General features: G+C 47.3%; 3 protein-coding genes across 4 annotated transcripts; 1 reads left to right on the top strand and 2 right to left on the bottom strand.

Moving 5' to 3' along the window:
• The first annotated feature begins 474 nt into the window (after positions 1-474).
• On the top strand, positions 475-11,443 carry daxx (death-domain associated protein). 2 transcript variants are annotated; one of them, XM_070985049.1, is made up of 11 exons: positions 475-796; positions 1,657-1,899; positions 2,107-2,568; positions 3,557-3,688; positions 3,804-3,920; positions 4,086-4,317; positions 4,432-4,601; positions 5,108-5,267; positions 5,664-6,231; positions 6,358-6,493; positions 6,701-11,443. In XM_070985049.1, the coding sequence occupies exons 2-11, from the start codon at positions 1,678-1,680 to the stop codon at positions 6,758-6,760; spliced, it is 2,259 nt and encodes a 752-aa protein (XP_070841150.1). In that variant the 5' UTR covers positions 475-796; positions 1,657-1,677; the 3' UTR covers positions 6,761-11,443. The 2 variants fall into 2 exon arrangements, with proteins under 2 accessions (XP_070841150.1, XP_070841151.1); XM_070985050.1 differs by having other exon boundaries at positions 1,660-1,899.
• A 1,854-nt stretch (positions 11,444-13,297) lies between these two features.
• zbtb22b (zinc finger and BTB domain containing 22b) lies at positions 13,298-19,422 on the bottom strand. The gene is given in 6 exon segments (XM_070984940.1): positions 13,298-14,971; positions 15,360-15,638; positions 15,975-16,712; positions 17,607-17,843; positions 19,323-19,392; positions 19,394-19,422. Coding segments are annotated over 6 exon segments (2,442 nt in total). The 3' UTR covers positions 13,298-13,882.
• Positions 19,423-20,126: 704 nt separating this feature from the next.
• kifc1 (kinesin family member C1) lies at positions 20,127-27,277 on the bottom strand. The gene is made up of 17 exons (XM_070984836.1): positions 27,221-27,277; positions 26,112-26,201; positions 25,682-25,781; positions 25,460-25,513; positions 25,184-25,267; positions 24,628-24,826; positions 24,357-24,522; positions 23,886-24,053; positions 23,557-23,670; positions 23,295-23,381; positions 22,950-23,147; positions 21,923-22,087; positions 21,615-21,753; positions 21,353-21,492; positions 21,160-21,233; positions 20,877-20,952; positions 20,127-20,733 (listed from the first exon to the last, which is right to left on the bottom strand). The coding sequence occupies exons 2-17, from the start codon at positions 26,196-26,198 to the stop codon at positions 20,689-20,691; spliced, it is 1,896 nt and encodes a 631-aa protein (XP_070840937.1). The 5' UTR covers positions 26,199-26,201; positions 27,221-27,277; the 3' UTR covers positions 20,127-20,688.
• Between the last annotated feature and the right edge of the window lie 362 nt (positions 27,278-27,639).

Genomic DNA, 27,639 nt, shown 5'->3' on the forward strand with positions numbered 1-27,639 from the left:
AGTAAGTATTAGAATATAGAATCGAGTAAAAGTTAAGCTAAAACTAATGGGGAAGAGTGACTTCCGTTGTCCTTTTCAGAATAAAACTACATGAGCATACTTTCCTGTTTTGGAGTAGTATACTAGTACCTAATTGAAAGTGTTATATTTTGAATAGACATTCATTATACAAAGTAATGAATAATACGCGTCGTTCAGTTGTTTCATCTCAGCCGATATATAGTCGTGAATTGAGATTAATTATAGTTTTTCATTCTTTTGCTTATTTTTTTGCATATAACTTTGAACCAGACGTTGGTGTAATCATTTATGTAATTTTAACGTAATTTAGACGTAATCCGCGATGTCTTAAAACACATCCGTTTAAAAAATACATAAACGATATTTAAGGGGAGGATTCACCCAATGGCAAACGACGTTACTACTGAAATCCATCCATCAACCAATCAGAGGCATTGATGCTGGTATGACTTTAGCGGGTACACTTTCTGTCTCGAGCCGACAGCGTAAACAAGTTCCTCAGCATTGTTTTAGTAAACAGAAACTCTGTAGGATTAAAAATACGGTTTTAAAGAGTATCGCGGATGTATTTAGTCTCTTAAGTTAAGTTATGTAATAAAAAACAGCATGCGGGCTTTTCTGTGGGCTCGTTATGTTCTTACTTAGCTGACTAACCGCAAAGCTAACTAGCTACCTACTGCTAATGTTAGCTAACTCGAACACTACATTTAAATGATGCCTCGTGGTGGAACATCAGCCTGTTTTGGTGTCGCGTCAAACAGCTCATAAACAAGAGGTATGTATGAGTGTGTCAGTGTGTGGCAGTTCAGAAATGTGTGTTAACGACAGCTTTTGTGTCATTTCCTATCTGTCTGTAATGTACTGTGTCATCAAGCCTCCATCTCTAAACTGTTCAGTTTCACTTAAAGTGTTCGGAAACACTCGGGGCTTTTCGTTTCATTTCTTAAACCACAAACAACATAACGGTAAATGTCAAATGGCTCCTGTGCTTGTCCGTGAATGGAGGAGCAGTGTTGGAGCTCCATGGCAAAATTCACAATATATGACCGCGTTTGTGTGAGTTGACACGGGTGTGTTTTATGTGGGAGATATGGGACACAAGCTGGGAGGGCAGTCGTGGTTTAGGGCTGCCAGTAATAGTCATAATTGATTAAACTGGAGACTACTTTCTCGACAAATCAAATATTTGTTCAATAAAATGGATCAAAAATAGTAAAAATGCCCAGATGTCAAGCTGATGTCTTTAAAATTGGCAGTATCATCAGTTGAAAACCCCAAATCTTCAGTTAACTATCACTTCAGACAAAGAAAAGCCTCAAATCTTGACTTTTGAGAAGCAGGAACAAGAAAATGCTGCTTCCTGTTTTAAAACACAGCTTGGACCATTTTAGAGAATCGTTTGTATTCCTCAAATGAAGACATCTGGGGAAGTATTGCCTTGTTTTCTGTACCAAAACTTAGGCTCAGTATTAACGTTGATATTGAAACCAAACTCTGTCCTGTTTTCCCACTTCTCACCAAGTCTGCTTAAGTTTCATTTTGACTGATATCGAGGTTTCAACTTCCTCCTTCTTCTTTGACACTTTGCACTTTCTGTTGCTCTCACACGTTCTCGCTGGCTATATTTTCTGAAAGCAGACACTACCAACATTTTTGATGGCGGTGGCTCCCGCCTCCATGGCAGATAAGATCATAGTCCTCGACGATGATGATGAAGAGGAGAGTCCTCAACCCTCCACCTCGTCCTCTCAAGCCCAAAACGCCTCGACGCTCAAAGCTCAGCAGCCCGTCCCGACCCACATCACCCAGTCGCCTTTCGCCTCGGCGAAGAAGCAGACGCACGTTCTGCAGGCGGAGAATCAGAGGCTGTTCACTGAGGTGAGCCTCCATGAAGGGACGCAAACTGGTGATTTCATTCAAAGAGGCCGATCACTGCCAGCAGCGCTTTGTTTAATGATTCATTTGTGTTACTGGAAAAACCTGAATCACAGTGTGCTGTTACTGTAAGTGTTCTCGTACCGTTTGTCCTTCCTCTCTCACCGTGCCGTCTCACGCTTCCTCTTTTTTCCTTCTGCATCCCCACAGTTTGTGGAGCACTGCTCAGCTCTCACTCAGGACTGCCCCGAGGTCCTGACCTTCCTCCAAACCAAGCATTCCAAGGCCTCCCCCGACTATCTGTCGTCCGTGGAGTTCAGGAACACGCTGGGACGATGTTTGACTCGCGCCCAGGCCAATCGTTCCAAAACCTTTGTCTACATCAACGAACTGTGCACTGTACTAAAGCAGCATGCAGCCAAGAGGAGGCAGAAAGTCGCCAAGGTCGAGCCCTGGCCTTGTACCTCAACATCTACTTCTCACCAGTCTACCTCTGTTACGCTCAAAAGTAAAGACAAGACTGAAGTCAAGACGGAGGGGAAGGACGAAGGAGCGAAAGCGGCGGTGGAGGATCAGCAGCCTTCCACTTCAGGGCAGCAGGAGGGCGGGGAGGACGATAAAGAGGAGGAACAGGGTGCAGAGAGAAAGGCGAAGAGGGCGTCCAGGAAACAGGTTAGTGCTGAACACACTGGCTGAGGAAGTCACTCTGCTGCTGATTGTAGGAGGTATAATCTTGTTGAGATGATTTCTGATACGGCTGCACGGTGGCGCAGCAGGTAGTGCGCATGCCTCACAGCAGCAAGGTTGCCAGTTCGATCCCCGGGTCGGGCGGGGCCTTTCTGTGTGAAGTTTGCATGTTCTTCCCGTGCATGCGTGGGTTCTCTCCGGTCACTCCAGCTTCCTCCCACAGACCAAAAACATGCTCATTAGGTTAATTGGTGACTGTGAAAATTGCCCCTAGGTGTGAGTGTGAGCATGAAGGGTTGTGTGTTTGTGCCCTGCAATCGACTGGCGACCGGTCCAGGGTGTACCCCGCCTCTCGCCTGTTGACGGCTGGGATAGGCTCCAGCACCCCCCGCAATCCCGAAAGGGATAGGTGGTATAGAAAATGGATGGATTTCAGACACCTCTCATAGCACACAGGGTCGCTCACTTGATTACATGAAAAATTAAAACTCTCATTTCTTGTAAACTTAGTTGTTACAGAGATTTCTGTCCAGTCTGTCAGTTTACAGTCACTTTGAGCTGACTCTAGCAGTGTGTGTGTGTGTGTGTGTGCGTGTGTGTGTCTTTTGTATAATAGAGGAAAAGAGGAGATGGAAGGGAAGACAGATGTGTTCAGTCTCTTCTTTTGACTTGATCTGCAGCTAAAATTATTAAAGACGTCATTGTGTAGTCTTTACATTTTGCTAACTTGGCCTGCGTCTCTCAGGTGGAGAGCCTGATGTCTTTTCTGTCAGGTGGACATTTTTAATGTTGTGAGCTGAAAAGCCAGTTTACAGATCCAGAGGAGGGAAAACATGTGAAGAAACGGCTTGAATGTGGCTCTCACATCCACGTCTGCTGGACATATAACTTGATAAACACAAAACTAACCAAGGTGATACGCTAACCTTTTGACCTGAAGTCACCCTTCACGTATGTTCTCAATTTCCCTCAGATAGCGTACCTGGAGAACCTCCTGAAGGTGTACAACGACGAGATCCGTCGCCTGCAGCAGACTGAACTGAGCCTAGACGACCTCGCCTCTGATGAATCTTTGTACATCCAGGAGCACAAGCTCAAACGCAAGGTCAGGCTGGACTTTGATGCAGCTCGGGGCTCCGACAGCTGTGAAAGGAGCCATTGCAGCAGGTTGTGTGGCAACTCACTCCTCTTCCATCTGTCCTCTTCTTCCTCCTTTCCAGATGATGAAGATTTATGAAAAGCTGTGTGAACTAAAGGGCTGCAGCACGCTAACAGGCCGAGTCATTGAGCACAGGATCCCCTACAGTAGCACCCGCTATCCTGAGATCAACAGGAAGGTGAGCTGGTTGTACCATGTGCCAAATTTAGCAGTCAGCAGCTGTCAGCAGAGTCAGAGGAGCAAACAAACCAAAGACATGTCCGTGTGTCTGCTGGCAGAAGGTGGTCTGGAGTTGGGCTGTGAGAGCCGGTCTAGTTTTAAAGGGGGTGTCTTTGATGTGCAGATCGAGCGGTTCATCAACAGCCCCGAGGCTCAGAGGAACCCTCCGGATTACCAAGACATCCTCCAGCAGGTGCTGCGGGCCAGCGAGCGCCACAACCTGTGCCTGAGCAGAAAGCAGCTGGTCCAGATCGCCCAGGAGGCTTTCAGGGAGACCGGGACCCTTATGCAGAACAGACGTCACCTGGACATGGTGTACAACTTCGGCTCGCACCTCACTGACTCCTACAAGATGGGTGAGGGTTCGGGAGACTGATGCTTAACCAACGACAGGATATCAGAGCAGACATACGTTCACTGTCTCTAACTCAAACTTATTGTCCTTGTCTTTCCTCCACCACCCTCCGCAGCCACAGACCCGGCTCTGTCGGACCAGTCGCTGCTGCGGAAGCTGCGGTCCAACAGGGAAGTGGCTCTGTCCCATCTGGAGGAGGTCATCAACAAGTACGCTGTCAAACAGGAGGACACAGAGGAGCAGGAGAGGACCAAACGGCTGGAGAGAAACAGCAAGGAGAAGGAGGTATGAGCGCGTCTGTGGATGCTCATTGGTCATCACAGACTTCTCCTGCTGTCACGCTTTTGGTTTCATGTTTCCGTATGAAACGAAGGTGTTGCACATGAATGCACCGCTGTGGCAGATTTGTTTTGATGCATCTGAGCTGTTAACTGCACTCAGGCTCAACAATATCGTACAAACTATGTAATATAATAAAGCATGGAATTGATCAGAAATCACTGGTGTCCTCAAAGGTACAAGAAGCAGGTTGAAGAGATGATATTTTTGTAAAAGCGTCCGCTGTAATGAAACAATAACTCGTAGTGAAGACTTATAAAAACATGGGTGTGTTCTCTCAAGCAGCAGGAACACAGCCACCGCTGATCAGGGCGGGAAAATGAAAACTGAAGTGCAGCCTCATATTGTTTCCAACCCTGAAGGTGTTTGTATTGATCTTTATTCACGATGCCGGCGGCACACCTGTCCCTGACCTTCTGCTCCCGCCTGAGCCTCACACATCTTATTTTCAGGGCCACAAATCAGAGAGGGGAGAAGAAAAAAAAGAGGTGAACGGAGCGGCAGAGGAGGACGAAGAGGAGGAGATGGAGGAGGATGACGAGGAAGAAGATGAGTCGTCGGACCCAGACATCGAGGAAGAGATCCAGGCCAGCACTCAGCAGGACGGACCAGGTCAGAGCAGAGACGTGCACTCAGAAATGTTTATGTTTCATATTTGTAAAACACATTCAGACAGCTGAATGTTTCAACACGTGACTCTCTTTAACGATGAAGGTCTGTTATTCAGAGTGTCTCATTTCAAATGACTCCTGCGTGTCTCTGATGCATGTTCTCATGACGAGGTTGCAGTTTAGGAAGTTCTTATGTCCCCTGAACGTAGCACCTTGTGTCATGTCGTGTCTTGTGCCACATATTTAAGCAGTGAGGTCGCTCAACGACAGCGAGGTGATTCAGCTCAGAGGAGCCGCGTGTCGCAAGGTCGGCCTCGACCAGGGAGGAGCTGCCCTGCAGGCTGAAGTTAGTTTCATCATGACCAACCGGACATTCCTTGTTTTTGTCTGTTTATAGATGATGAGGAGAACGAGGAAGACGACAGTAACGAGGCCGAGGAAGCGTGTGACGGTACCAACAAGGAGGATCAGACCGACCAGGTGTCGGGAAGCGTCTCTGCGGCGGAAGAAGGAAGCGTGAAGGATGAGGACGAGGAGCCGGTCACGAGTGGACTCAGTCCACTTTCTGACGAAACCGAGTCCCAGATATCTGCACTGTCTGACATCCCCTCCCCAAGACACAGCCCCAGCCAATCAGAGCCAATGCAGACTGATCACCAGAGGCCGCTGTCTAATGGTAACCTCGCAGGGTTAGAGGAGCCTGTAGATTCCTCCAATCATGTTTCAGTCGTGCTGGTAAGCACCAGCAAAGGCACCGATGACCCCGCAGCAGTCTCCCCGGTAGCAGCCAATGGGGTGTCTGCGCCCCTCTCACCAGCAGTCACGGTAGAAAAATGCGACACGCAGACCACCAATGGCACGTCGCCGCCTCCCGGCGCCAGAATGACGAGGAGCCAGAAGAGGAAGAGGGAGGACGTGACATCAGGGAACCCCCAAAGCACAAAGCACATCATCGTCCATGACAGGTAGCTATCGCTTCAGTGGATGATAAGATGCCTCTAGATTCATTTACTGGTTTGTTTTTTACGTTTTCTTTCTTCTTGACTTTCTCCTGCCTCTCCCACCCCCCCCACCCGTCGCCCCCTCCTCAGCGAGGCGGACATCCCTCTGGACATGGGAGTTTTCAGCTGCAGCCCTCCGCAGCAGGCCGAGCTGAGCCGAGCAGACACCCCAACCCAGGAAATAGTCAGCAGCTCGCAGCTGACGCCGCCTCCCAAGAAGAACAAGGTGGGGGCGCATACGAATGAGAGGTCATCTGTTGTGTTTAATATCCAGATGAAATAAAGCGATGAACTCAGAGCTTTAGAACATAAAAAGACGAGAACATCTGGAGTCGTGATCACACGTCACTGACTGTTAGTGTGAATCTGCCAAACTGGTTTCAGTTCTGTCGGGCTGCACGTTTCCTAACCGTTCCACCGTCTGTGTTTCCAGGTCAACGTGGCCACCCAGTGTGACCCAGATGAGATCATCGTCCTGTCAGACTCCGAATGACCTTTGACCTCGCACTGTACCGCAGGATTCTTCCACATGTCGCCTGTTTTCTGGCCCCGATGTCCTGAAGGCCGGCCTCTCTGAGGACTGTCTCTAAGAATTAAAGAGGAAAAAAGTTTCAAAATGAAGAAATTGCTGATGTCTGATTTCAGCCAAAGACACAGCAGCCGTCCATCGCTGTGGAGGACAGAGGAAGCGATGAATTTAGTACGTCGTGTCACATGATCACACATTGTTCAACAACAGCCACGTGTTTTTAAAAGGACTCGGTAAGATGAGGAGGAGCGCTGCTGAAACAGGACGAGGTTTGTCGAACATCGGGGTTTGGGGAGCCTCCACAGCTGTCACTCCTCCGAGCGGAGAAACGCTGGCTGACGTCGACCTCGGCTGACCTTTCGGCCGCAGTAAAGATCTCAATCTGTCGCCTGCTTCCTGCTTCCTGCCTTTTGGTGCAGTACTACTAATGCTTGTGGCGTCCAGTTGGTGGAAGCGCTGACGGGAGCTTTCGGCTGCTCTGAGCGCTCAGCTGAAACCGCTTCTCTTTGGACGATCGTCTCCGGACTTGAACTCTTGTTAGCGCGGTTTAGGTCAGAAATCAGTGCCTGAACAAACGAGCTGCGCGTCGGGACGCGAGGCCTCCGCGTGGAGCTTTGCTTTGACGGACACTCGACTCGGCGAGGGCTGCGTCAGCTCGCCACCAGTTTGTTTACATTTTTATATTTCCGTCGCGTTTTCCTCATAAAGGACGGGGCGGTCTGTATGGAATATCGTTTGGAGATGACGTTGAGTTACTGTTGCTATTTATGCATTGAATTAAGGAGTTGTGTGGTGGCTTGTACTACTGCAGCAGTGCAGCAACACTGACCTTTTAACATTTCTCCTTCTGTTGTGTTTCCCTCCATATTTCTGGTTTTAGGCTTATAATGAAATGAGTTATCTGCTGCAGGATAGCTGAATAGTTTCTACATAGATTTTGGTTTGACTGAAGGCCTCTAACGAGCCAATGTATGAAGGAGAAGGTCAGCAATATTCTGTGTCATTGTCGAATCCCATGAAAAGACCCAAATTATTGAAGAATTGCTGCTTCACTCTGACTTTATCCAGAGCCTGATAGATCCTGCTGCCACGTGAGTATTATTCCACAGCTGAAAATAGTCCCAGAAATACGCTTTCTCAGCATTCACTCCTTCTTGAGTAACGCCTAAAACTTTAGTGCCCAGCTGTTTTAGGACTGACCCATTTTAAAGGTTTAACCTTCAGTGGGAACCAGCGGGCTCGGGTCTGAGTGCAGGGACAGGGACAAACACGTTGGTTTGGGTCTTTGCGTGGGATTTGTTGACGTGAAGAAAAGCCTTGTCCTTTAAGCAGCTGCAGGACAAAAGTATTTCCTCAAGATGCAGACGCGTCTCAAACAGTTGAGTCCAGCCCGGATAACTGCATGATGTCACCTCCCAGGTTCAGCCCAGCCAAGTCAAAAGTGTCCACGCTGGTTTTGTCTCGACCCAAACGAAGGTCAAACCAGCTCTGGAGACATCAAACTGGCCCAGTTTAGGGTCCTAAACAGCTGATCTTAAAAAAGAAAGAAGTGATCCTCACAGATGGAAGAAGGAAGTCCAGTTTGACTCGACAAACGATTACTGTCACACACTCCGTCGTTATCTGAGCTGTTACTGCTGCTTTCACAGGTTGTTGATTTGCTGGATATTCAGATAAAACACTTCCCCGCCCACTTTCAAATTGTTTATTTTACTCTTAATCAAAGCATTAGACTGGAAATTCCTCCTCATGCCAACCTGATTTTTGTTCTCTCCTCCTGAATCCCCGTTTCCGGTGTGCTGTCTCATGAAACCGTGTTCTGGAGGACGCGCTCTTCAGACTTACTGCAGTGTCGTTGATGCGACTGCGACCCGTCAGGCCTCATTTATGCAGAGGAGTGATCCATTGTTCACTGTGAATTTTTTTCTTTTTCATTTTTGATAATAAAAGAAATAATTTTTTACTACGCAGCCTCCGTTTCTTTGGATTTTTCACTCGTTCCCTATTTTTTTTCCATCCTTGTCCTTGTCCACGGCCAGATGTTCAGATTTTAAACGTGGATGAAAGAGGACACTGCTGTCACACCTGTACGCTGCCAGCAGGTGAGATGTATCAGCAGAGATGGAGCTTCTTTACCTTATTGCAACATTAATTCATGTATTACACATTAAAAGTAACCATGTTGCTGTTGACAGCTGCAGTTTTCTCTGAACATTGAGGCATTTTTAAGCCCCTCAGCTGCAAACAAGTGAGATCTATTAAAATTTTCTGAGACTTGAAGACAAACGCAGACGTTTTTCGCACCAAATAATTTATTAATCCATTGTTTTGATACAGGTCAGAGGTGAATATTGATGGACTGTACTTTATTACATGATTAGTACCACTCAGGATTTACATAAAAATGTCTACTGACAATTTCCTGTTCAACAATCAGCTGGTCAGTCAGGAGACGTGTTGTGTCACCTAGTTTGTGGAATGTATGAAAATAAAACAGTCCAGTTTTCAGCAGCTTTCCGCGCCGATGCGTCCATCCTTACCGTCTCCTGAAGGAATGTAACAACACACCAAGTCCATCGTGTTAATCCTCCAGAGGGCAGAGAAATAAGAAGGCGCCTTAAACAAATGACAAACGTTTGCTGTCTTAACTGAAGTCGTTTAAGAATCACTTCCTGGACGCTTTATAATTTGAGGGCACTTTATGCTAAATGTAGAGATGTGGAGGAGATTCAATTATAACAGCCTTTGTTTTTAAACGTGGTTTTTATGTTTGTATTCCCATGAGAGTCACGCTGTGCAGAACACATGCTGAGCTGTTGGTTAACTGTTGAGTCCTGTGATGCACATCAGTATCAAACGTCCTCCACTTGAATTTAACCTCCTGTGTCGTGTTTACGTCTGAGCTGTGGTTGACTGAGCGTTACAGAATCTGACATCAGGGCTGTTACAGAAAAGAGGAGAAATCTTTTTTATTATTATCATCTTATTGGTTATTTTATCTCCCCTTGCTTCTCCTGCTTTCACAAGCACAGTCCACACATTTCTGATTGAGCCTCTGAACACAGAACGCCTCCTTCTCATCAACACACACAGAGTCGCTTATCTTCTTCACGTACATTCACTCTGAGAGACAAATGTCTTTAATTCCACACATACGAAAGGCCTCACATCACCATTTCACATTCCTCACACTTTCTGCTCTTACAGTCATCCTGTGTTTTCTCTGTGGCTGTTCAGCAGTGGAGGAAACAAACAGGAACAAATGTGAACCCAAAATAACCCATAAACACAGAGGGGTCACAGAGGAAACACATTCAGCAGCCAGCAGTCCCAACTCCAAGCCTGCGTATGAAAACATCCAAACTGCTCCTTCACAGAAGGGAAAAGCTCAGATCCTACGTCTGTTTGCTCTGTGTAACTGCAAATGTAAAACGTCTCTGAAGGCATGCAGACTGTTGAAGAGGTCATGTGTAATATTTCTCCCAGCACTGCCCGCCCTGTGCTGTAGCTGCACTGGTACACTGGAGGGTGTCTTCTGCACAGTTTGGTTTAACTTAAGTACGTTAGACATGGGAGTGAAACAAGAATACAGCCACAAAGCTTCATAAACACAGTTATCGTATTATCTTAATCTGGCACAGTACCAAAGGTGGCCACAAGGGGGCACACATCTGGCCGCAAATACTGATCAAACGTTCTATTAAAGGCAGTAATAATGAGCTTTCTCTTTAAGAAAACCACCTTCTGTACCTACGTTGATGAATCCTACTGTTTTTTATTTAAAATGGGCCAAATGTTTATATTTAAGTTACACCTGAATGAGACTCACAGCACATTGATAAAGACAATGATGCATTTAGGTAAGAAGCGATGGACAATGAGGCGCAACAAGCGGCTCCACTGACAGATTCAAAGAAGAAGAAAGAGACGAGGGAGCAGAAGACGACGACGCAGAAGAAGGAGGAGGAGGAGGAGGTTTAGAAGATGAAGATGACGGCGAAAAATGAGACGACAGCGCGGACGAAGAAGAAGCAAAAGACGACGACGCAGAAGAAGTTTCGAAGATGAACACGGCGAAGAAGAAGACGACAACGAAGAAGAAGAACCAGAAGACGGAGACGCAGAAGAAGAAGATGGTTAGAAGATGAAGACGACGACGCGGTGGACTGTGTCTGAAATGTTTTCCTGATTTTTGTGTAGTTTAACACTGAGAGTTATCTGGTGATGTGGTTCATTAATATTTCATGTCGGTTAAACTGCTGTCGTGGTCAAACTGAAAGATATTAATAAACTGTGGCGTAAACACACGTTTGTTTTAAACCTGTTTCGTTTCCACTTTAAGATCAAATTATTACAAACAGAAATAATAAATGTTACAAACATAACTCTGTGTTTTAATGGAAAAAACAAAGGCAGGAATGATTGACCCTGGGCACCTTCTCTGGTCAGTGTGTGCCATCAGTAGTGTGAACAGTACATGTCCAGTGAGGTCCCTAAACGCATCACACAGCACTGATGTGACTGTAAATGCAACAGTTCAGCACAGATACAGCAGAGGAGGAGGAAGAGGAGGAGGAGGAGGAGGAGGAGGAGGAGGAGGAGGAGTGTCTGGCATGAGGTTACCGTTCTGTGAGGTTCAACGGAAACAAACTGACTTCATGTTTGTTTTCCTGTGAGTGAACGATGAGCAAGTTCAAGTGCTGAGGTCCCACAAATAACCGTCTGTCCCCAAAACATGATAAAACGTGGCTGCTATTACTAGAGTTTCTATTATTGTTAGATAAATTCTTTATAACAAGTCTAAAGTGATGATGGCGATGATAAAATGACGGTGTCCACAGAGAGAAAAACGCCTGCAACTGCAAAATGATTTCTTCCACCTGATGCTGTTTTTTATAATGATCACAGGTGAGTCAGTGAATTCAAGTCAACTAATCAGTTAGTAGTTTTAAATTATCACCACTGTTAATAACATGTAGACAATCAAAAACAGAAATAAAACCCTGAATCCAAAGAAGTCTGGACGCTGTGTAAAGCATCAGTGTAGTGATGTCCTTTAGCCAATCATATGAACGACTGAGTCTTTGCAATGTGTTGCTGCATCACATTCAGAAGAAGCAGATATTTAGAAAAATCAGTGAAGCTGATTAAACATTAAATATATTGTCTTTAGACTGTTTTTAGTATTTGTCAAAAATGATTAGCAAATGATCACATTCTGTTTTATGCTTGAGCTTTTTTGGAATCAGGGTTCTATAAAATTCAGGACATTTGTCAGATATTTGCATTTTCTTCAGTTAGTCCCAAAAAGTGAAATCCAAACACTGCTGGCTGCTGGCTTTACTCTACTTGAAATTTTTATCCGCACTTCTGAGAAAACTCTGACCTAAACCAAACTTTAGCTCATTGTAAACTAGCTCTTTCCTCTTAACAAAGCTCCTGGACCAAAGCGGGAACAGGCGTCAGAGCAAAACCACTGCTGCTCACTGAGCTTCCACCGTCCATAAAGACAAACGTTTCGCTCAACACTGACAGACCTTTGGGAGGTCGGGACCCGCAGGACTCAATGATGCTTTTAAAAATATTGTGGGACCAGCGGAAAATACTGGAATTCAAAGACAAAGAACTCCCCATGAAGAAGAAAATGATCTGACATTACATCTGTAATGTCAAAAGAATGAAACAAATGTTGTTTGAGTTGCTGAAAAAGGAGGTTTTCTCTTTTCATTTGGGTCCATAACTTGATTCAGATCTACTTGGTGAACCACTGAGAGGAGGTACGCTTGTAAACACGCAGTAAAGCTCAGGTGAGACCACCATCTACCTCTGCTTGGTTTTAACACTCCACTGAATCGAACAGACGCTGCAGGTTAGGACGATTTCTGGGGACGATGAACTCCTTCCAAAGCAGGCCAGACAGCAGCAAACGCATCAGTGTTACAGGTTAGTATTTGTCCCAGGTCTGAGGAGTAAACCACATATATTTCTATACATTTACACTGATAATATACTTCTCAAAGCGCGAGAACTCTGTGAGCAACAAGAAAGAAAGCAGGTAACAGCAGCAAAACTGAGAGCAGCTCTGAGCTCACCGGTCAGGTAGTGCGTTGAGGTCGACCTGGACCACGACGGAAAGGAGACCGACAACATCATCTCCGACTTCTGCTGCTCCAACAGCCAAACGTTATGTCTGGAAAACTGATCTGAAGGAGGCAGGAGCTCGCCGGCCACAGGCTGGAGGAGGTGAATGAGTAAGCAGCAGTGAGACCGAGCTGTTCGTGTCGGGGAAGAATCCCTCCCCGGGCACGTGTGTGGCACCGATCAGGGCGACGAGGACGAACGATTGTGCCTGTTAGCGCGATCCAGAATGGGCTCCAAGCAAAGCAGCGCCGCAGTATCACTTCAAACATCTTGGCAGTGCTTGTTGCATGAGACACTGAGGAAAAGCTGCACCGCTGCTGCTCAGGGAAGACCTCAGCGTCGTTTCTCTGTGAAGTTTTCTCTGGCAGATTTGTGTTTTTTTCATGTAAATCATGTGACAGTGATACAACACAACACTGCAGAAAACCACAGCAAGTTAGAACAGCCATTTTTCTACTCTACTGATACTACAATGTCGCCACGGAAGGTAACAGCTTAGTGAAACGCTGTCTTTTCATTTTTGGTTTCCTCTCGACACAAAACCAAAAAAATAGACTTAAGTAACCTCTCGGGTATTTAAAACAATAGCTTACTCACTGAGACAAGAGGTCCGTTTTTAATGAGGCCACTTTTCGGAGGCGAGTTTCCTAAAGTCTTTGCGGTACGAGAATTGAGGATATTGAGGATTTAAGATGGCATCGGCACGACCACAAGTCTATTTGAGAAACTTCACGGCACAACAGTCGACTGGAATCTCAAAGTTCCATTTCTCTACAAACTGACGGCTTCTTCAGGTTTGTGTGTCCAGCGGGAGCCTCGCACACGCTTCCTGCTCGGAACGCCGCGTGCTGGCAGTTAAACGTTTACGATGGCGTAAAATGAGCAGCGGGAACCAGAAGCACGACCGTTTGCTGAGAGGAGGAACCCGCTGGACACAGTTTTGGTTTAAGTCACGCTGCTGTCATTGGCACTGACTTCACACACGTCTTCGTCACACACGCTCCGACCCAACCCGAGACCGCCAAACATCCCTGATCCCTGACCCGGACTCTGAGAGACCACCCCTGCGGCGGCCATGCTGCTGCTCAGAGGAGCGCTGCTGCCGTTACTGCTGCTACTTCCTGCGGCTGAGACGCCGGCGTGCTGCGGCGACAGAACGGAGCCCGAAAGGTGCGGAGAAGAAACCGACACCCCTCCTCTGCCTCCTCCTCCCAGAATGCCGCCCTGTCCTCCCTCACCTGCGGACAGGAGGAGGTGAGGGGAGGAAATCAAATCCGGCCCATCGTCACCTCCCCCTCCTCCTCGTCTCCCTCCCTCGCCACCACTCCCGCCCTCGCCGCTCTCTCCCAGCCCGCTGCGCCTCTCGCAGTGCGAGCGGTGCCTCATGAAGCTGTCGCGCCACATGAACTTCTTGCCGCAGCCGAGGCAGTCGTAGGGCTTGAGGCCCGTGTGCGTCTTCATGTGCTCTGTGAGGTGATGCTTCATCTTGAACTTCTTGGCGCAGACGGGGCAGTGGAAGGGCCTCAGGTCCAGGTGCATGTTAATGTGGCGGTCCCTCATGCTCTTGTGGGTGAAGGTCTTACCACAGTGGCACATAAACACTTTCCCTGAACCCCCCGTGTTGCTGTTACTGCCACCACCCCCGCTTCCACCTCCAACCCCGCCACCGTCCATGCCATCAACCCCCAAACCGCCGTGCACCGACAGGTGGACCGCTCCGTGCTCCAGACTGGGGCCTTTGAAAGAGGCTCCTCCGATCATACCACCTGCCATCCCCAGGGGAGGGGGGGCGGCGTCCAGAGAGAGTCCAGAGGCCTGGCTGTAGAGGAGGATCTGGTTCCCCTGCATGTCCAGGGGGAAGAGCTGGGCCCGGGCCGTGGCTGCAGACTGAACCTGGCCCAGCAGCGCTGAGACGGCACGGTTGGCGCTCTGGCTCTGACCAGCCGCACCGTCGTGAAGGTGCTGAGCCAAAGTCTGGTCCATCAAACTGCCTTCGAACTTGAGGTAGTCTTCTGAAGACTGGCAGTAGTCCACCTGCAGTCAAACAGGGAGGAGCTGTAATACTTTTCATGTATTTTTCACAGACTGCATAGAGCTCTCAGTCTGCACCGGCTGCTGCAGCCGGTTGCTCAGATGCTTTAATATGCTGCTCAAATCTACAAAAGTTTCTAAGTTTAAAGAAACATATTTGTTTTGCACGTCGCCCCACTGAGAGGGCTGAATGTCTCCTTCACCTTCAGAAATAAGCTGTCTGAGTTTCAGCCTCTTTCTGCACAATTTGAAACATGCAACTTTGGCGCCCCCCGCTGGTGGTATAAAAACACACATACAGTTTCCACCAGGTTTGGTTCACCCCTCCCCACAAAAAAGATCAGAATATTTGGAAAGGTGCTACAATCACATGAAAAGCCCACCAGCTCACCTGTGAGTCCATGTCGTTCTCGGCTCTGCCCCCCAGCTCCGCTGAAAGGCTCCTCACGTTGGAGATGTTGAAGTCACTCCTCTCCCTCTCTCTGGCCAGCTCCATCTCCCTCTCATCTTCGTCCTCCTCATCTTCTCCTCCCTCCTCCCCGGACACTACGATGAGGTCGTCGTCCTCCATGCGTTCGGTTTTCACGACCACCCACTGTTTACGAGGCATGATGCTGGGCTGGCTGTAGGTGGGACGCTTCTGCGGCGGCAACGCTGAGTCATCCCCGTCCTTTCAATAGAAATATTTCAGGTTATAATCCAATAAGAGATACCTGGTCTTTGCTGTCAGTCAAAACGTTGTATTTTCAGGGAAAAGCAGTTTGACAACTGAGTGTTTCAAAGCAGTTTCATAAACTGTAAAGGTTTTTTAAAGGAAGGAGAACCTGGAAAGGACCAACACTGTTTTAAACCAAATCAAATGAGGAAATAAATAAAATACAGATTTTCAAAATAACTGTGAAGCTTCACGAATATAAAACAGTTCTTTTTCAAAATAAAAGCTTTCCAGACTCATTTAAAGCTGCATTTGTCGAGGGCTCGCACTGATTGGACCCTCACGCCTCACCTGATAGGACGACACGCCAAAGCTGTCGCTGACCCCAACTTCCTGCTCTGACACTGAGTTCATTTTCTTCCTCCTCCCGCTGCCTCCTCCTCTTCCTCTCTTCCTCTGGTGGTACAACACCTCCTCCTCTTCCTCCTCTACTTCCTCCTCCTCTTCCTCAATGAGGAAGGCTTCCTCCCCTCCCGATGGGGTGCAGTAGCTGGGGGTGTTGCTCGCCCCTCCTCCGTCCACTGAGGCCCCAGCTGCGGCTGCGCCCGTCCCAAAGCTGCTCCCGTCCCTGGGGCTGAAGTAGTTGGTGCTGCTGGGCGACTGGCTCTCACTCACCGACGGCCGGCTGGGAGGCTGGGAGGCACGCTGGGGCTCGTTGGACCCTGCGACCTGGGCTTGACCACCACCGACACCACCATCGCTACCGCCTCCACTACCACCACCTGCACCTCCGTCACCGTTGCTGCTGCTACACCCGAGGTTGGCGGACCCCCCGCCTCCTCCTCCGGCTCCGTCCTGCACCACGCCTCCTCCACTGCTCCCTCCCCCCGCCCGGCCCTCCTTCAGCAGCTCGGTGCATTTGTCCACGATGTGCCACATCTGCAGGACGCTGCCCACCGTCAGGTAGTTGACGATGTCGTCCCGCAGCATCTGGAGCTGACCGGTGTAGGCGCAGCTCAGCACGCTCTCAAAGGCCAGCGGGTCCATCACCGCCGGGATGGAGACTGTAGACATGTTCTTCAGGAGTACCTGAGGGTGGGGGGAGAGCAATATACCACAGAAAAGAATGAGCCTGTCTCACTAACACTCTCCACTGGTCACAGTTATCAAGGTAGAAAATTAATCTATTAGTTAACTTAGGCTGTCTGCTCATGTTAATCTGTCTGCCCGCCCCTCAGACAGGTAACTGGAGGTATGATACAACCCCCCCACCAACTGTCACTACAACAGGTAACAGCTGAAACCCATTGTGACACAGACTTTATGCCTCTGGGCGTATTAGGAAACTTAAGTCTTGCTGTAGCATAAACCCACTGTGATGTCACCCATTGGTTGGTGGACTACCGTTTTCACGCCTCGAGTTTGGCACAATGGTCGCCATCTTGGTTTTTGGAGGCAGAAGTAACCATACCTGGACAAGAAGGCGGAGCTGTCATGGATTCACATTGCCACGCCTCTACTCTGATTGGATTAAGACCCTGAGGCCATGCTGTGGTAGCACAGGTAAAGCAAACCTTCCTTTATCGTCTTTTTTACTTTAATGGGAGCATAATTTACTAAACAAACACCACGCTGCGTGGAAGAGGACTCAAAACTAGAGACTGAGAGCATGAACTCATTAGGAAAATGTTTACTGAGGTAATAAATCAAGTGAGAAGTAGGGTCATTTTTTCACAAGATTACAATCAGACTTCTTTGTGCAGCTGGTGAAGTCGCCCCCTGCTGGTCAGCAGAAAGAATGCAGATTTAAGGCTCCTAAATTGAAGCAGCTGCTGCAAAACTCAAAAGAGCTGCTCAAACACAGGCTGCATGTACGGCAGGCTGCATGCGTCTGAACTTTGAGGCACAATCAAGATCAGAAACCGATGAGTACGGTGTGTTTGGCTGTTTCTGGGTGGCGGCGTGACAGCGTAACACTCCCACCTGGTCGTGGAAGTACGGCGAGGAGGCGGCCAGGACGCAGCGGTGGGCTTTGAACACATGTCCCTGGACATGGATGGAGAGGTCGCAGAGCCTGCCGTCTTCTCTCTGCCGGTTCAGACCGTCCAGCACCGAGGCCTGAGCGCTGGGGAAGCACACCTGCACCACCGAGCCAGATGTGTCGCTGGGGGCTGAGCTGCTGCTGCTGCTGCTGCCCACTTCCATGGGCAGGGACTGCATCTGGGAGGTAAAAAAAAAAAAAGCTTTCATCACTCCACAGGTAGGTTTTGATATCGAGCTCAGCTGCTTCCATTACAGCGTTCCTTCCTGGTTTGTTCATGCTGAATTTGGGTGTTCGGGCCATAATCAAGGTTAAGGTGTGAGATGAAGATGTGTCACAAGGAAGAAAACACAGTCTGATCACAACATGAGTGTTATTCTGGAGATCGTTCTGTCTGACTCAGTCATCAGACTCTTTTTTGGGGACCGACTGTCCAAAAACCCCCAAAGATATTTAATTGACGATGACATAAGAGAGAAAAGCAGCAAGTCTGGCAGCAGCTTCGGCTTTGATTCACCTTTCTGATCATTTTGGAGGATGTAGTTTGTGATGCTGCTGAGCTGCGTGAGTCTATGCTGAGAGGTGTTTTTAAAATCTTTATACTCTCCCCTCTAATATAAATGTGGTGGACAGAATATTAGAAACACCTCTCTGTATATATGATGCAACGCAGCTGAACAGCACCACAACCTGCAGCTTCTGGAAAGATTTAAAAGTTAAATCAACACATTTCGACGACATTTTCAACAAAAAGTGAGCATTTTAAGCTTTTTGCAGAGCTGTTGCTTTGCATTAGTTTTAGCTGCCGACTGATGAGGAGACGAAAGCCACATCTCAGTGACACGTGACTTTCAGACAGATGAGTATTGTGATTAGGCTTTAAGCACATGTCCATCCTTTATGCTGTCAGTGTGTGGGAGCAGGCAGATGTACAAGCAGAGAGAACAGTGGGCCAATCAGTGAAGCAGCTCCCTCCATTGACCATGTTGTCCCCCAGAAAAGACTCTTAATTCACCCAGAACACAATTTGTTCCCACTTGAGACGCTCAAGAACTTGACCAGCTTGTGCAGCTGAAGACCTGAAGTGTGTGAAGTGTCTTTGTCAGCTGTCAGCCACATCACAGTGTGTCTTTGTGCAGCTGGCTGCTGCTGCTTGTCACTGTGCCTGAGTGCAATGACAACAAGCTGCACATTCTGTATGTTCGCAGCTTACTTCATGCATCTGATATCTACTGGATTTCATGCATCATCAGGGTCGATCCAGGCTGGTGACACTCTGGCAGCATAATGAACAGCTCAGATCAACAGTGTCATCTTGTACTTTGCAGAAAACAAGCCATCATGTGTTTACTGCCTGCACAGAAAATGTCCACATCACATCCACCGCCGCTCCACAGAAAATCAACAGCTGGATCACAAACACGCTTTGCGCTGACAAGCCGCGAAAGCACCGCCGCTGGCTGGAGGAGAGGCCGGCGCTGCTGAGGGCATGTCCGGCTGATGCAAGTCTTCTGCTCTCAGACAGCAGACGGAGAAGCAGTTGCAGACCGTCGCAGCTTCAGACTCGGGTCGCACCGTTACAGATGGAGCGTTAGCCTGCTAGCTAGCTCCGACGGCCGGCTACGGACAGCACGAGCCGCCGCGGACACGAAACTCACCGTTTCAGTGGACGCCGCAGCCTTCACGGGGACGGTGTGAGGCCGAGCAGAGGGCAGTGAGTCCGGCCGGGTTCTCCAGGCCCTGAAGTTTCAGGACCATTTTTTGGAAATGTGCTTCCCATCTGATCTGTCCTGCAGCGGCAGACAGCGACGCGTCGCCTTTAAAAGGCTTCCAGACAGACGAGCCAGACTTGGGCCGACAAAAAATAAATTAAATAATCAAACGCATTTAGATGCAGGCTTGATATTCTAATATGAATACCAGCGCAAACATAAATGAATAAATACATGGGATGAAATGATTACGCTGCAGGTGCTAATGAACTTCATTTTACCCACATCAGCACTTTTTATCTCATTTATTCCAAATCATCTCAAAAGTACACATATACCCAAAATATACTGTGGAAATATTTGTGTTGGATAATATGAAACATTTCCATCTTTTTCTTAATCCTCCTTCATGCAAATCTTCAAAATATTCTAAAAATAGATGAAAGACTGTACAGAAAAAATAAACTAGTAAGAAAAAGGTGATATTTCATGTTTAATGTGTACAATCTGAGGCTGAAGCAAACAGTCACATCTGACTGTCATACTGATTGATCAATGATCAATGATCATCCATCTTTTACCACTTTAATAAAGTCGGACAGGTTTACTGTACATCACCAACCTCTCTCAGGGCTGTCAGTGAAGTCTGCCAGCCTCAGCGACGTGGACCCTGAAGTTCACTTCATGTCTGAGTCCAATCACTCCACTCATCTCCCCAGAAAGCAAAACAAGGGAATTCAACTGTGGTTTGCTTCAGGAAGGTTTCAGTAATGTTGCTTTATTTAAAATAAACATGTCGGCACAGGACATCCACAGTGAGTAGCTGCGTGATGACACCACGCTGAAACAAGGACCAGACCGCCGAAAATCAAGAAACACATAAAATGACAGGAATAATTTCATTGCACTACATTTATTGCCAATTATTGTGCAAGTTATACATAACGCACTGAAGCATGCTTAAATTGAGGGAAAAAACTGAACGATATGGGTTCTACTTATAAAATATGACGTATCCAAAGGAGGTTAAATGTCTCCACTATATGCATTAAAAAGAGAAATATGCGTCTGTACACATCTACTTGATTTACATAGAAGCATAAAAAGTGTTAAAGCCTGTGTTAGTGATCACTAATCAAGGCCCTGAGAATATACACAAAGACAATAATTTTGGTTCTTACTGATTGGTTAATCGTGCCTGCCAATCAGCACAATGTGTGAGGAAAAGGCGACAAACAGTTACACTGAGCATTTCATGAGGTGACCGTGATGGTAAAAACAGCAAGAACAGCAAGAGTTCAGCTTGTTCGCTTTACTTCCTGTTGGCGCTTGCAGTCCCAATCACGCAGTCGTTCACCTGTAAGAGAGCAAACAACGGCGGTCACGCTGATGACGTTATGAAACAAGGCACTGGGAAAAGTTCACATCATATGGTTGATGCGCTCATGTCGTTGGTACCAGCGGTCTCATCAGGACCGACGTTAAACAGGTGACACTGACCTTGCTGGCAAACCTCAGGGAATTGAGGGTCTCCCCAAAGCTTTCTGGCTCTGGGGCGATGTTCACAAACATCAGGCTGGGATGAAAAAGAGCAGAAATACAGTCAACATAAATGAACTTGTTAAAGAAAACTCGTAATACGTTAAGCTGGGTGAGAATTTAAAATCAGCAAAAAGACGGTGAAGTCACAGTTTGTCTGCCTTACAAACAGCTATAATGTGGAGGCTGAGCTGACTGAGTCAGTCTGGCTGAGGAGCTTTGGATGAAACTCTCACGAACTCACGTTTTGCTGTTTCCACCCAAGCAGCCCTGCAGAAGGTAGGTAAGCTTGGAGTTCCTGTAAGGAACGTAGCTCTCCTGGAAAACAAAGCAAATCAACACTGAGATGCACAGAAGAGATGTTACAGCGTGGGCTGTAAACAAACAGCTCTCTCTGAACGGCCTGTTCTTTTTCACCCAGGCTCCGGCGTACGCACCTTGTTGGCCAGCGCGCTGATGACGATGCCCAGGTTGGACAGGGAGCCGTTGATGGCCGTCATCTCTTTGAAGCGCTCACCCTGAGACTGGCTCTTCACCATGCGCTCACTGCCGGCCAGGTCCACCAGGCACAGAGTGGCTGCGTGCACACAAACCAAAGTTTCCCATTGCTCTCTGAACTGGTAAACCAGAGCTTTGATGGTGCACATACCAGTGAAACCACACGTCTCATACTGGCATCGTCAGCTGGATTCTACTCACACTTGCACTTGACATCCCTGCCAGCATTCACTCCCTCGATATCCAGCTGGAAGACAGAATGGGAGCGCGAGGAGCGGTCGTTCTGGGCCGTCTGGGCTGTGGAGCGATTCTGATTGGCCAACGCAATCAGGCCGAGAACCTGGCAGGAGGAGGAGGACATTTCGATTATTCGCCGTAAAGAAACGAGTAAACACAGTCACAGTGATACATTCATCATACTTTCATTTACTTTAACATCAGGATTATTTTTTAAACATACACATTACGTTACCAAATGGTCATGTGACCTCAGCTTCTTCCCGCCGTACCTGATCCTCGTTGGAGACGTTTTCGTAGGTGAGGTTGGTGATTTTCACCTCGTTGTTGGTCAGCTTTCGGATCTCGTGCTCAGGCCTCTTGCTGGCCTTCCCGGTGTAGAGGAGGTCTCGCAGGGTCTCGTTGTAAATTTCAACGAAGCTCGCCGTGAAGGTGAACTGAGGTAACACAGAAATGTTTCCAAGCATTCGATAACAACGTCCCCTCATTATGCTGCATCGTCTCCACAGACACACTGCAGGTCACAGTCACTGCCTGTGTTAGCCTCGGTTTGTTTTGGTGGCAGCAGCACAGAGCATGAACCTGCCGGTGTGACGGCAGCACAGCGGGCTGAGCTTTCATGCAAAGTGCATCTTGTGATGCCTGCAAATAATTTTCATTAGACCAAAACCGTCCAGCCTTAGAGCTTAAAAGAAGATGTTTAATCATCAGTCCTCAGGTCCGTTTTGTGCTCACTGATATGATTGTTTTATAAGCTAATGAAGCACAGCTACCATCGCTTTACCCTTTTCGTTTTGTCTAAAATGTCTAAAGCCTCTTAAGTGAGGCCGTCTAAACGCTGTGACACTGATTTCATTTGCGTTGCTCTGGGAGAAATCACACTAGTGTGAAAACTCTCCCAATGCTCTGCCTGTGCTGCTCTGTGAACCTGCTTCTGTGCATCCGCCTCACAGATGTAACATTGTGCTGTCTGGTAAGTTCGTGTTACATGACTTCGTGTGACTTTCATATCAGCCCATGCCTAAAAATGCCCGTTAACTGCAGCCACTGTGTGCGCGACTCATCAAGCTTACATGTTCAGAATGATGATTTAATACAAAGACAATGTCCCAGCAGAAATAACTGATAGTCAAAGCACATGCAGAGGCCCAAAAAGTCACTTACTGCAGGTTAAAATGCTTTAACTGATTAAAAAGATTTTTTTCTATTTCAGACTTTTTCTGAGGACAGAATCCATTCTGAATGTGACTCTCTGTCTTGTGTGTGTGTGTATTCACGTGCGTGACATTGCACACTGACCTCCCAGCCTTGGGCTCCCAGCTTCTCTGCTGCTCTGAAGATCTGCTGCACGGCTCTGGGAATGACACCTCTGGCGTCCTCAAATTCATCCCCCTCCATGGTGTACGTCTTTCCACTTCCTGTCTGGCCATAGGCGAAGCAGCAGACGTTGTAACCATCCAGTGCTGACTGCACCAGCAGCGAGATCTCCTCGAAGACCTGAGAACAAAGAGGCGAAGTCACCATGAATTTCCCGCTCTGCTGGAAAACAGCCTCTAAACATCCATGCATTTCAACACAGCTGGTATTCATTCATGATGAGATTATTTTATTGTGAACTGTGATGCATGTGTGTGTATTGTTTACCTCCTGCTGTGAAGCCACGGGGCCAAACACACGGTCAAAACTGAAGTTGTAATTCTTCTGAGTCTCTGCAGTTTTGCCTGTGTGAGACTGAAAACAGAAAAAAACGAATGACGCTTACACAACAGCAAAATGTTGTTTTTATTATTTTTTTTATTGTTTTTTCCCCAACAATGTAACTGGTTAGTTAGACAGTAAACACATCACAGACACTGTGGATAATATTTGTGTTTATAAAGAAACAAAAACAAAACAGGATTCTCACCTCCTCTGATTTGGCCAGCGTAATCGTCTTGATGTCGCTGGCTGGGAGCTGGATGTGCTTACTGAGGCCTCCGTCCACCAGGGGGCGCACTCTGCAGAAGACTCTGATGTTGCCCTGTATGAAAAGGGTTACAGACAAGTTAGACCTATTAGTCAGAGTGACATTTGTCTGGTTGGAGCAACATCGACAGAAGGATTTGGATGTTAAAAATAACCACAAAGAAACTTTAAAGAGAATCACGTAGAGTTAGACGAGGACCAGAGGCAGGTAACCAGGCCCAGGGGTCGGCTGAGACATCACTGCGCTGTGTTGAGCTCTTTGTAACTTGCCTTGAGCTCCTGGATGGTGTTGTGGAGCCGCCTGCGCTCCATCTCGCCGGCGTGAAGCTCGTCCTTCTGCTGGGCCACAGTCTCTTTGAGCGAGCGGATCGTGTCCTCTGCGTCTCTGATGGTCACCTGCAGGCGGGCCAGAGTTGACTCCTGCACTGAAAGCTTCATCTGGAGTGGGAAGACACACACAAGTGAAACTCTTGTCTTTACCATCATCTGACCATTAAATGTTCTGTTTTTAAATGATCTGATCTTGGCTGGATTTTAGGAAAACAGGACCTTTCCTGGTTAAGCGCCCAGTTCTCAGCTTGAATAAATTATTGTCCTATATGAATCCATAGAGTACGGCACTAGTTCCATGAGAGTTGAGCGCTTTAGGGACATCAGGTCTGCCAAAGGGTCTCTTTACGTAATGATAGCACACAGCCAAAGTGACCAGAATCAGCTGCTCTCCAGCAGCAGACTTTGTACCTTGAGAGTTTCCAGCTCTGTCGCCTGGCTGTCTCGGAGAGTCTCGACGACCTTGTATTTGCCCTCTAAGTTGGAGAGCTCTTTTTGAAGAGCGCTCTTATCATGAGAGACTTTCTCCAGCTCATCCTGGACTCCTGACAATGCCTGCAGCTCCTTCTCATACTCACTAAAGCCACAAAAAGAAAAGACATTTATTGGCACCCAAACTAAATCAGCAGCATGACGACAGTAAGGTGTTTAACATTTGTTCCAAACGACGACGTCCTTGCACCTGATCTGGCTCCTCTGCCTCTCCAGCTCTTTCTCCACTTCAGCCACTCTCATTTTGTTCTGGACCATCGTGTCTCTCAGAGTCTCATTCTCCTGGTTGACAGATTTGACCTTGGTCTGGTAGTTACGGATCTTCCCCTCCATGTCGCTCACCTTGCCCTTCAGGTCCCATGCGTGTCGCCTGGTGGTCCCGCCCCCACCTGTACACAGCGGCATCATCAACAGGTGTGACAGCTCTATACTACTCAACATTCTGGCCCAGTTTTCCTCTCAGGTCGTTACTAAAAAAGTGTTTTGGCTTCCTGGGACTCTTGGACAGAACAGAGCCATCGTTAATGTCATCAGTAACATATTCTAACATAAGATTAAGCACCTTGTGCTGTATGCTGAGATATTGCTGCAATCATTTAACTTTCCCCCCTCCACCTTCTGCAGGTCAGTAAAAAGACACCGACACATCCTGCTTGCCTTTAATGCCGTTAACTAAGCACTAAAACGAACTCATTTTATTTGACATAGTTAAGGATGGTACAAATACCAAGCGGTGGATTTCTCACCTGCTTTTGTGGCAGCAGGTGCTACAGGTTGTTTGATGTTTCCTCCCTTTGCTGCAGTTGAAGCTACAGATTGTTTCAGGACACCTGAAAGAAGGATGCACAACAAACCGTGTCAAAATCTCTCACCTAACACAGAACCGGCCACCTTACATCCACATGTGCTACACTTAAACGTAACGCTCCCTCACTGCTCAGGTTTGTGAACATGGGGTCTGCAATCCTGACAAACAAATGCATCCCACCTCCTTTCACAGACAAACAGAAAGCTCGTCTTACCTCTGGAAGGAGCAACAGCCACGGTGGCAGCCCCCATGCCTCTGACCGACTTAGCTGTGTGAGGGACAAAGTGGGACAGAGAGGGACAGGTTATGTCTAAACAGAACAGACAAACCTACAAAGTAAAGTAGAGTAAATAAAAATAAATGTCTGCACAAACGCGTGCATGAAGAATCCTGTGCAGTTCTTGACTTAAAACTGAGCTTTGAGTGATCAACTTACAGACTGGTGCCCTGGTTGCAGCAACAGGAGGCCGCTTGCAGCCCATGATAGTAGCTGCTGCCTGCGGTTTGAGAGGCTCTGGGTCCTTCCGAATCTTCTTCTGCAAACATGAAAAACACCACTCGCATAAAGCAAAAGCACAGATACACCTCATCCAGCTGTTTTCCGTGCACACCTGTCATGCATGATCACCATTACTGGGTGGTGAAATGTTACAGGTAGACGCAGCAACGTGAACGCTTAACAACATGTCGTGGACACGGCCACAAGCACATAAACGTTTATATCACAGTACGTTGAACACGTCCTGTGATTGTGTCACAGTCATGAGACTTAACAACATAATGAGCTTCACAGCTAAGAAAATCATCAAACATCTGGGTGCTGGAAATTACGAGTAACGAAATGAAAGATGATTTTCAGTACGAACCGGAGCAGGTGCAACGTCTTGGCCATTCTCCGAGCTGCTGCTGCTTGTGAGGACCCTTTTGCTTGACATGACTGGCAAGCGGGACATGTTCTGTGGGGGTTAAATGGTAAATCACGGTCAAAACAGACACAGAAAAATCTCAAGCATCACCATTTCTCTGTCACTCCAGGAGCGAGGTTAGCCCCAGGCTGCACGATCCTGTGCTGCAGTTACTTTTGAGTTAGAGGTAACTGTGTTTCTCTGGAAAATAAACGCCCTGCTATGGCTTAAAGAGGCAGTTTCACAATACTCATTGCTTTTCTGAAGACATTTCCAAAATCCATGAAGACTCTTCCAACCATCTGTGTGACGAAATAAATCTGCTGACAAAACAAAAGACTTTTAACCTGTTTCTCAAGCTGCAGCTCTATTTCCTATCGAGACAGCCAGAAATCACAGATGTCCTTGATGTTTTTGTGCAACAGGATGAGAGTACTCACCCATAAATAAGATGAAACCCGAAAATAAAGCAAAGTAACGTCAATACAGACAAACATAAGTGCTAATATTTTGTCAAACTTGTTTAATGTAAATCAAACATCTGTCTTTGTTGGATCAGGACACAGAGTGCTAATATGAGAAACAGATCAACGTTTTTGGAAAGGCCTGTCGGGTTTTTCCATATCTTTCACATCTTAAATAAAGTTTCTCTGAACGACAATAATCAAGCCAAAGTCTGACGAGGACAGACAGGAGACTCCCCACAGCCAACGCTCACCCAACGTTAGGTTGCGTTACAGGAGCGATGGTTAGCAGTAACGTTACGTTCACGTCTGCTGAAACGTAACCAAAGCTCGTTAATCTCCATCGAAACAAACGTAAAATGAGCACAACGGGAGCGCGTTAAATGTTAGAATAGCTTCGATTAGGTTACCGTAAATCACGTGAAACCAACGATTCAACGTTCATGTTTTCACTAGCTAGCTGTTAGTTGCCGTTAGCCTGAGCAGAAAAGGTAAATAGCTAAAGATATGTTAAATCACAGGAGCCATCGTTTCTGTGGGTTTGCCCCGTTTGAGATTTGAAATGAGCAAAATGATTCTAGAGCTTTAATTTATGAAAACAGTTACCTTAGCAAAAGTTGAATTTCGCCACAGATCTCTCCAGCTCACCGTCTCCGGCCGTTTGAATTTGAAATTGAACTGTTTTGGTGGGCGCTTCGGACAAGCTGCCGTGATTGGTTGCGCTAGTGTAAACCCCGCCTCCCTCTGTATACATGCTTGTTACGCTGTACGGGGTGTCCCGCTCGGGCGGGATCAAGCTGTTCTCAGGCTTGCCTCCGTGCCACAGGCCGATGCTTGACAGTAATCAAACGAGTCGTATTTTACGCTTCACTCCAACTGCAGCACTGATGAAAGTTGATTCACCACTCATTCATTTTTAATAAATCATATTATTTAGTCACTTTGTAATTTTTAATCTATTCCACAGGCACAGTGATTGTATTATAAAGTCAAACTCAGAATTAGTTTGTTTGTTGTTACTGTGA

The sequence above is a fragment of the Chaetodon trifascialis genome, chromosome 17 (assembly GCF_039877785.1).
Source record: "Chaetodon trifascialis isolate fChaTrf1 chromosome 17, fChaTrf1.hap1, whole genome shotgun sequence".
Classification (NCBI taxonomy): domain Eukaryota; kingdom Metazoa; phylum Chordata; class Actinopteri; order Chaetodontiformes; family Chaetodontidae; genus Chaetodon; species Chaetodon trifascialis.

Bases quoted from the DNA above. Each gene is read 5' to 3' on its own strand.
- daxx (XM_070985049.1), top strand. From the start codon at position 1,678: ATGGCGGTGGCTCCCGCCTCCATGGCAGATAAGATCATAGTCCTCGAC. The intron at 3,921-4,085 runs GTGAGCTGGTTG...TTTGATGTGCAG, and splicing joins ATCCTGAGATCAACAGGAAG to ATCGAGCGGTTCATCAACAG. The intron at 4,318-4,431 runs GTGAGGGTTCGG...CACCCTCCGCAG, and splicing joins CACTGACTCCTACAAGATGG to CCACAGACCCGGCTCTGTCG.
- kifc1 (XM_070984836.1), bottom strand. From the start codon at position 26,198: ATGTCCCGCTTGCCAGTCATGTCAAGCAAAAGGGTCCTCACAAGCAGC. The intron at 23,382-23,556 runs GTGAGAATCCTG...TTCTGTTTTCAG, and splicing joins CGCTGGCCAAATCAGAGGAG to TCTCACACAGGCAAAACTGC. The intron at 21,234-21,352 runs GTGCGTACGCCG...TTTGTTTTCCAG, and splicing joins TCAGCGCGCTGGCCAACAAG to GAGAGCTACGTTCCTTACAG.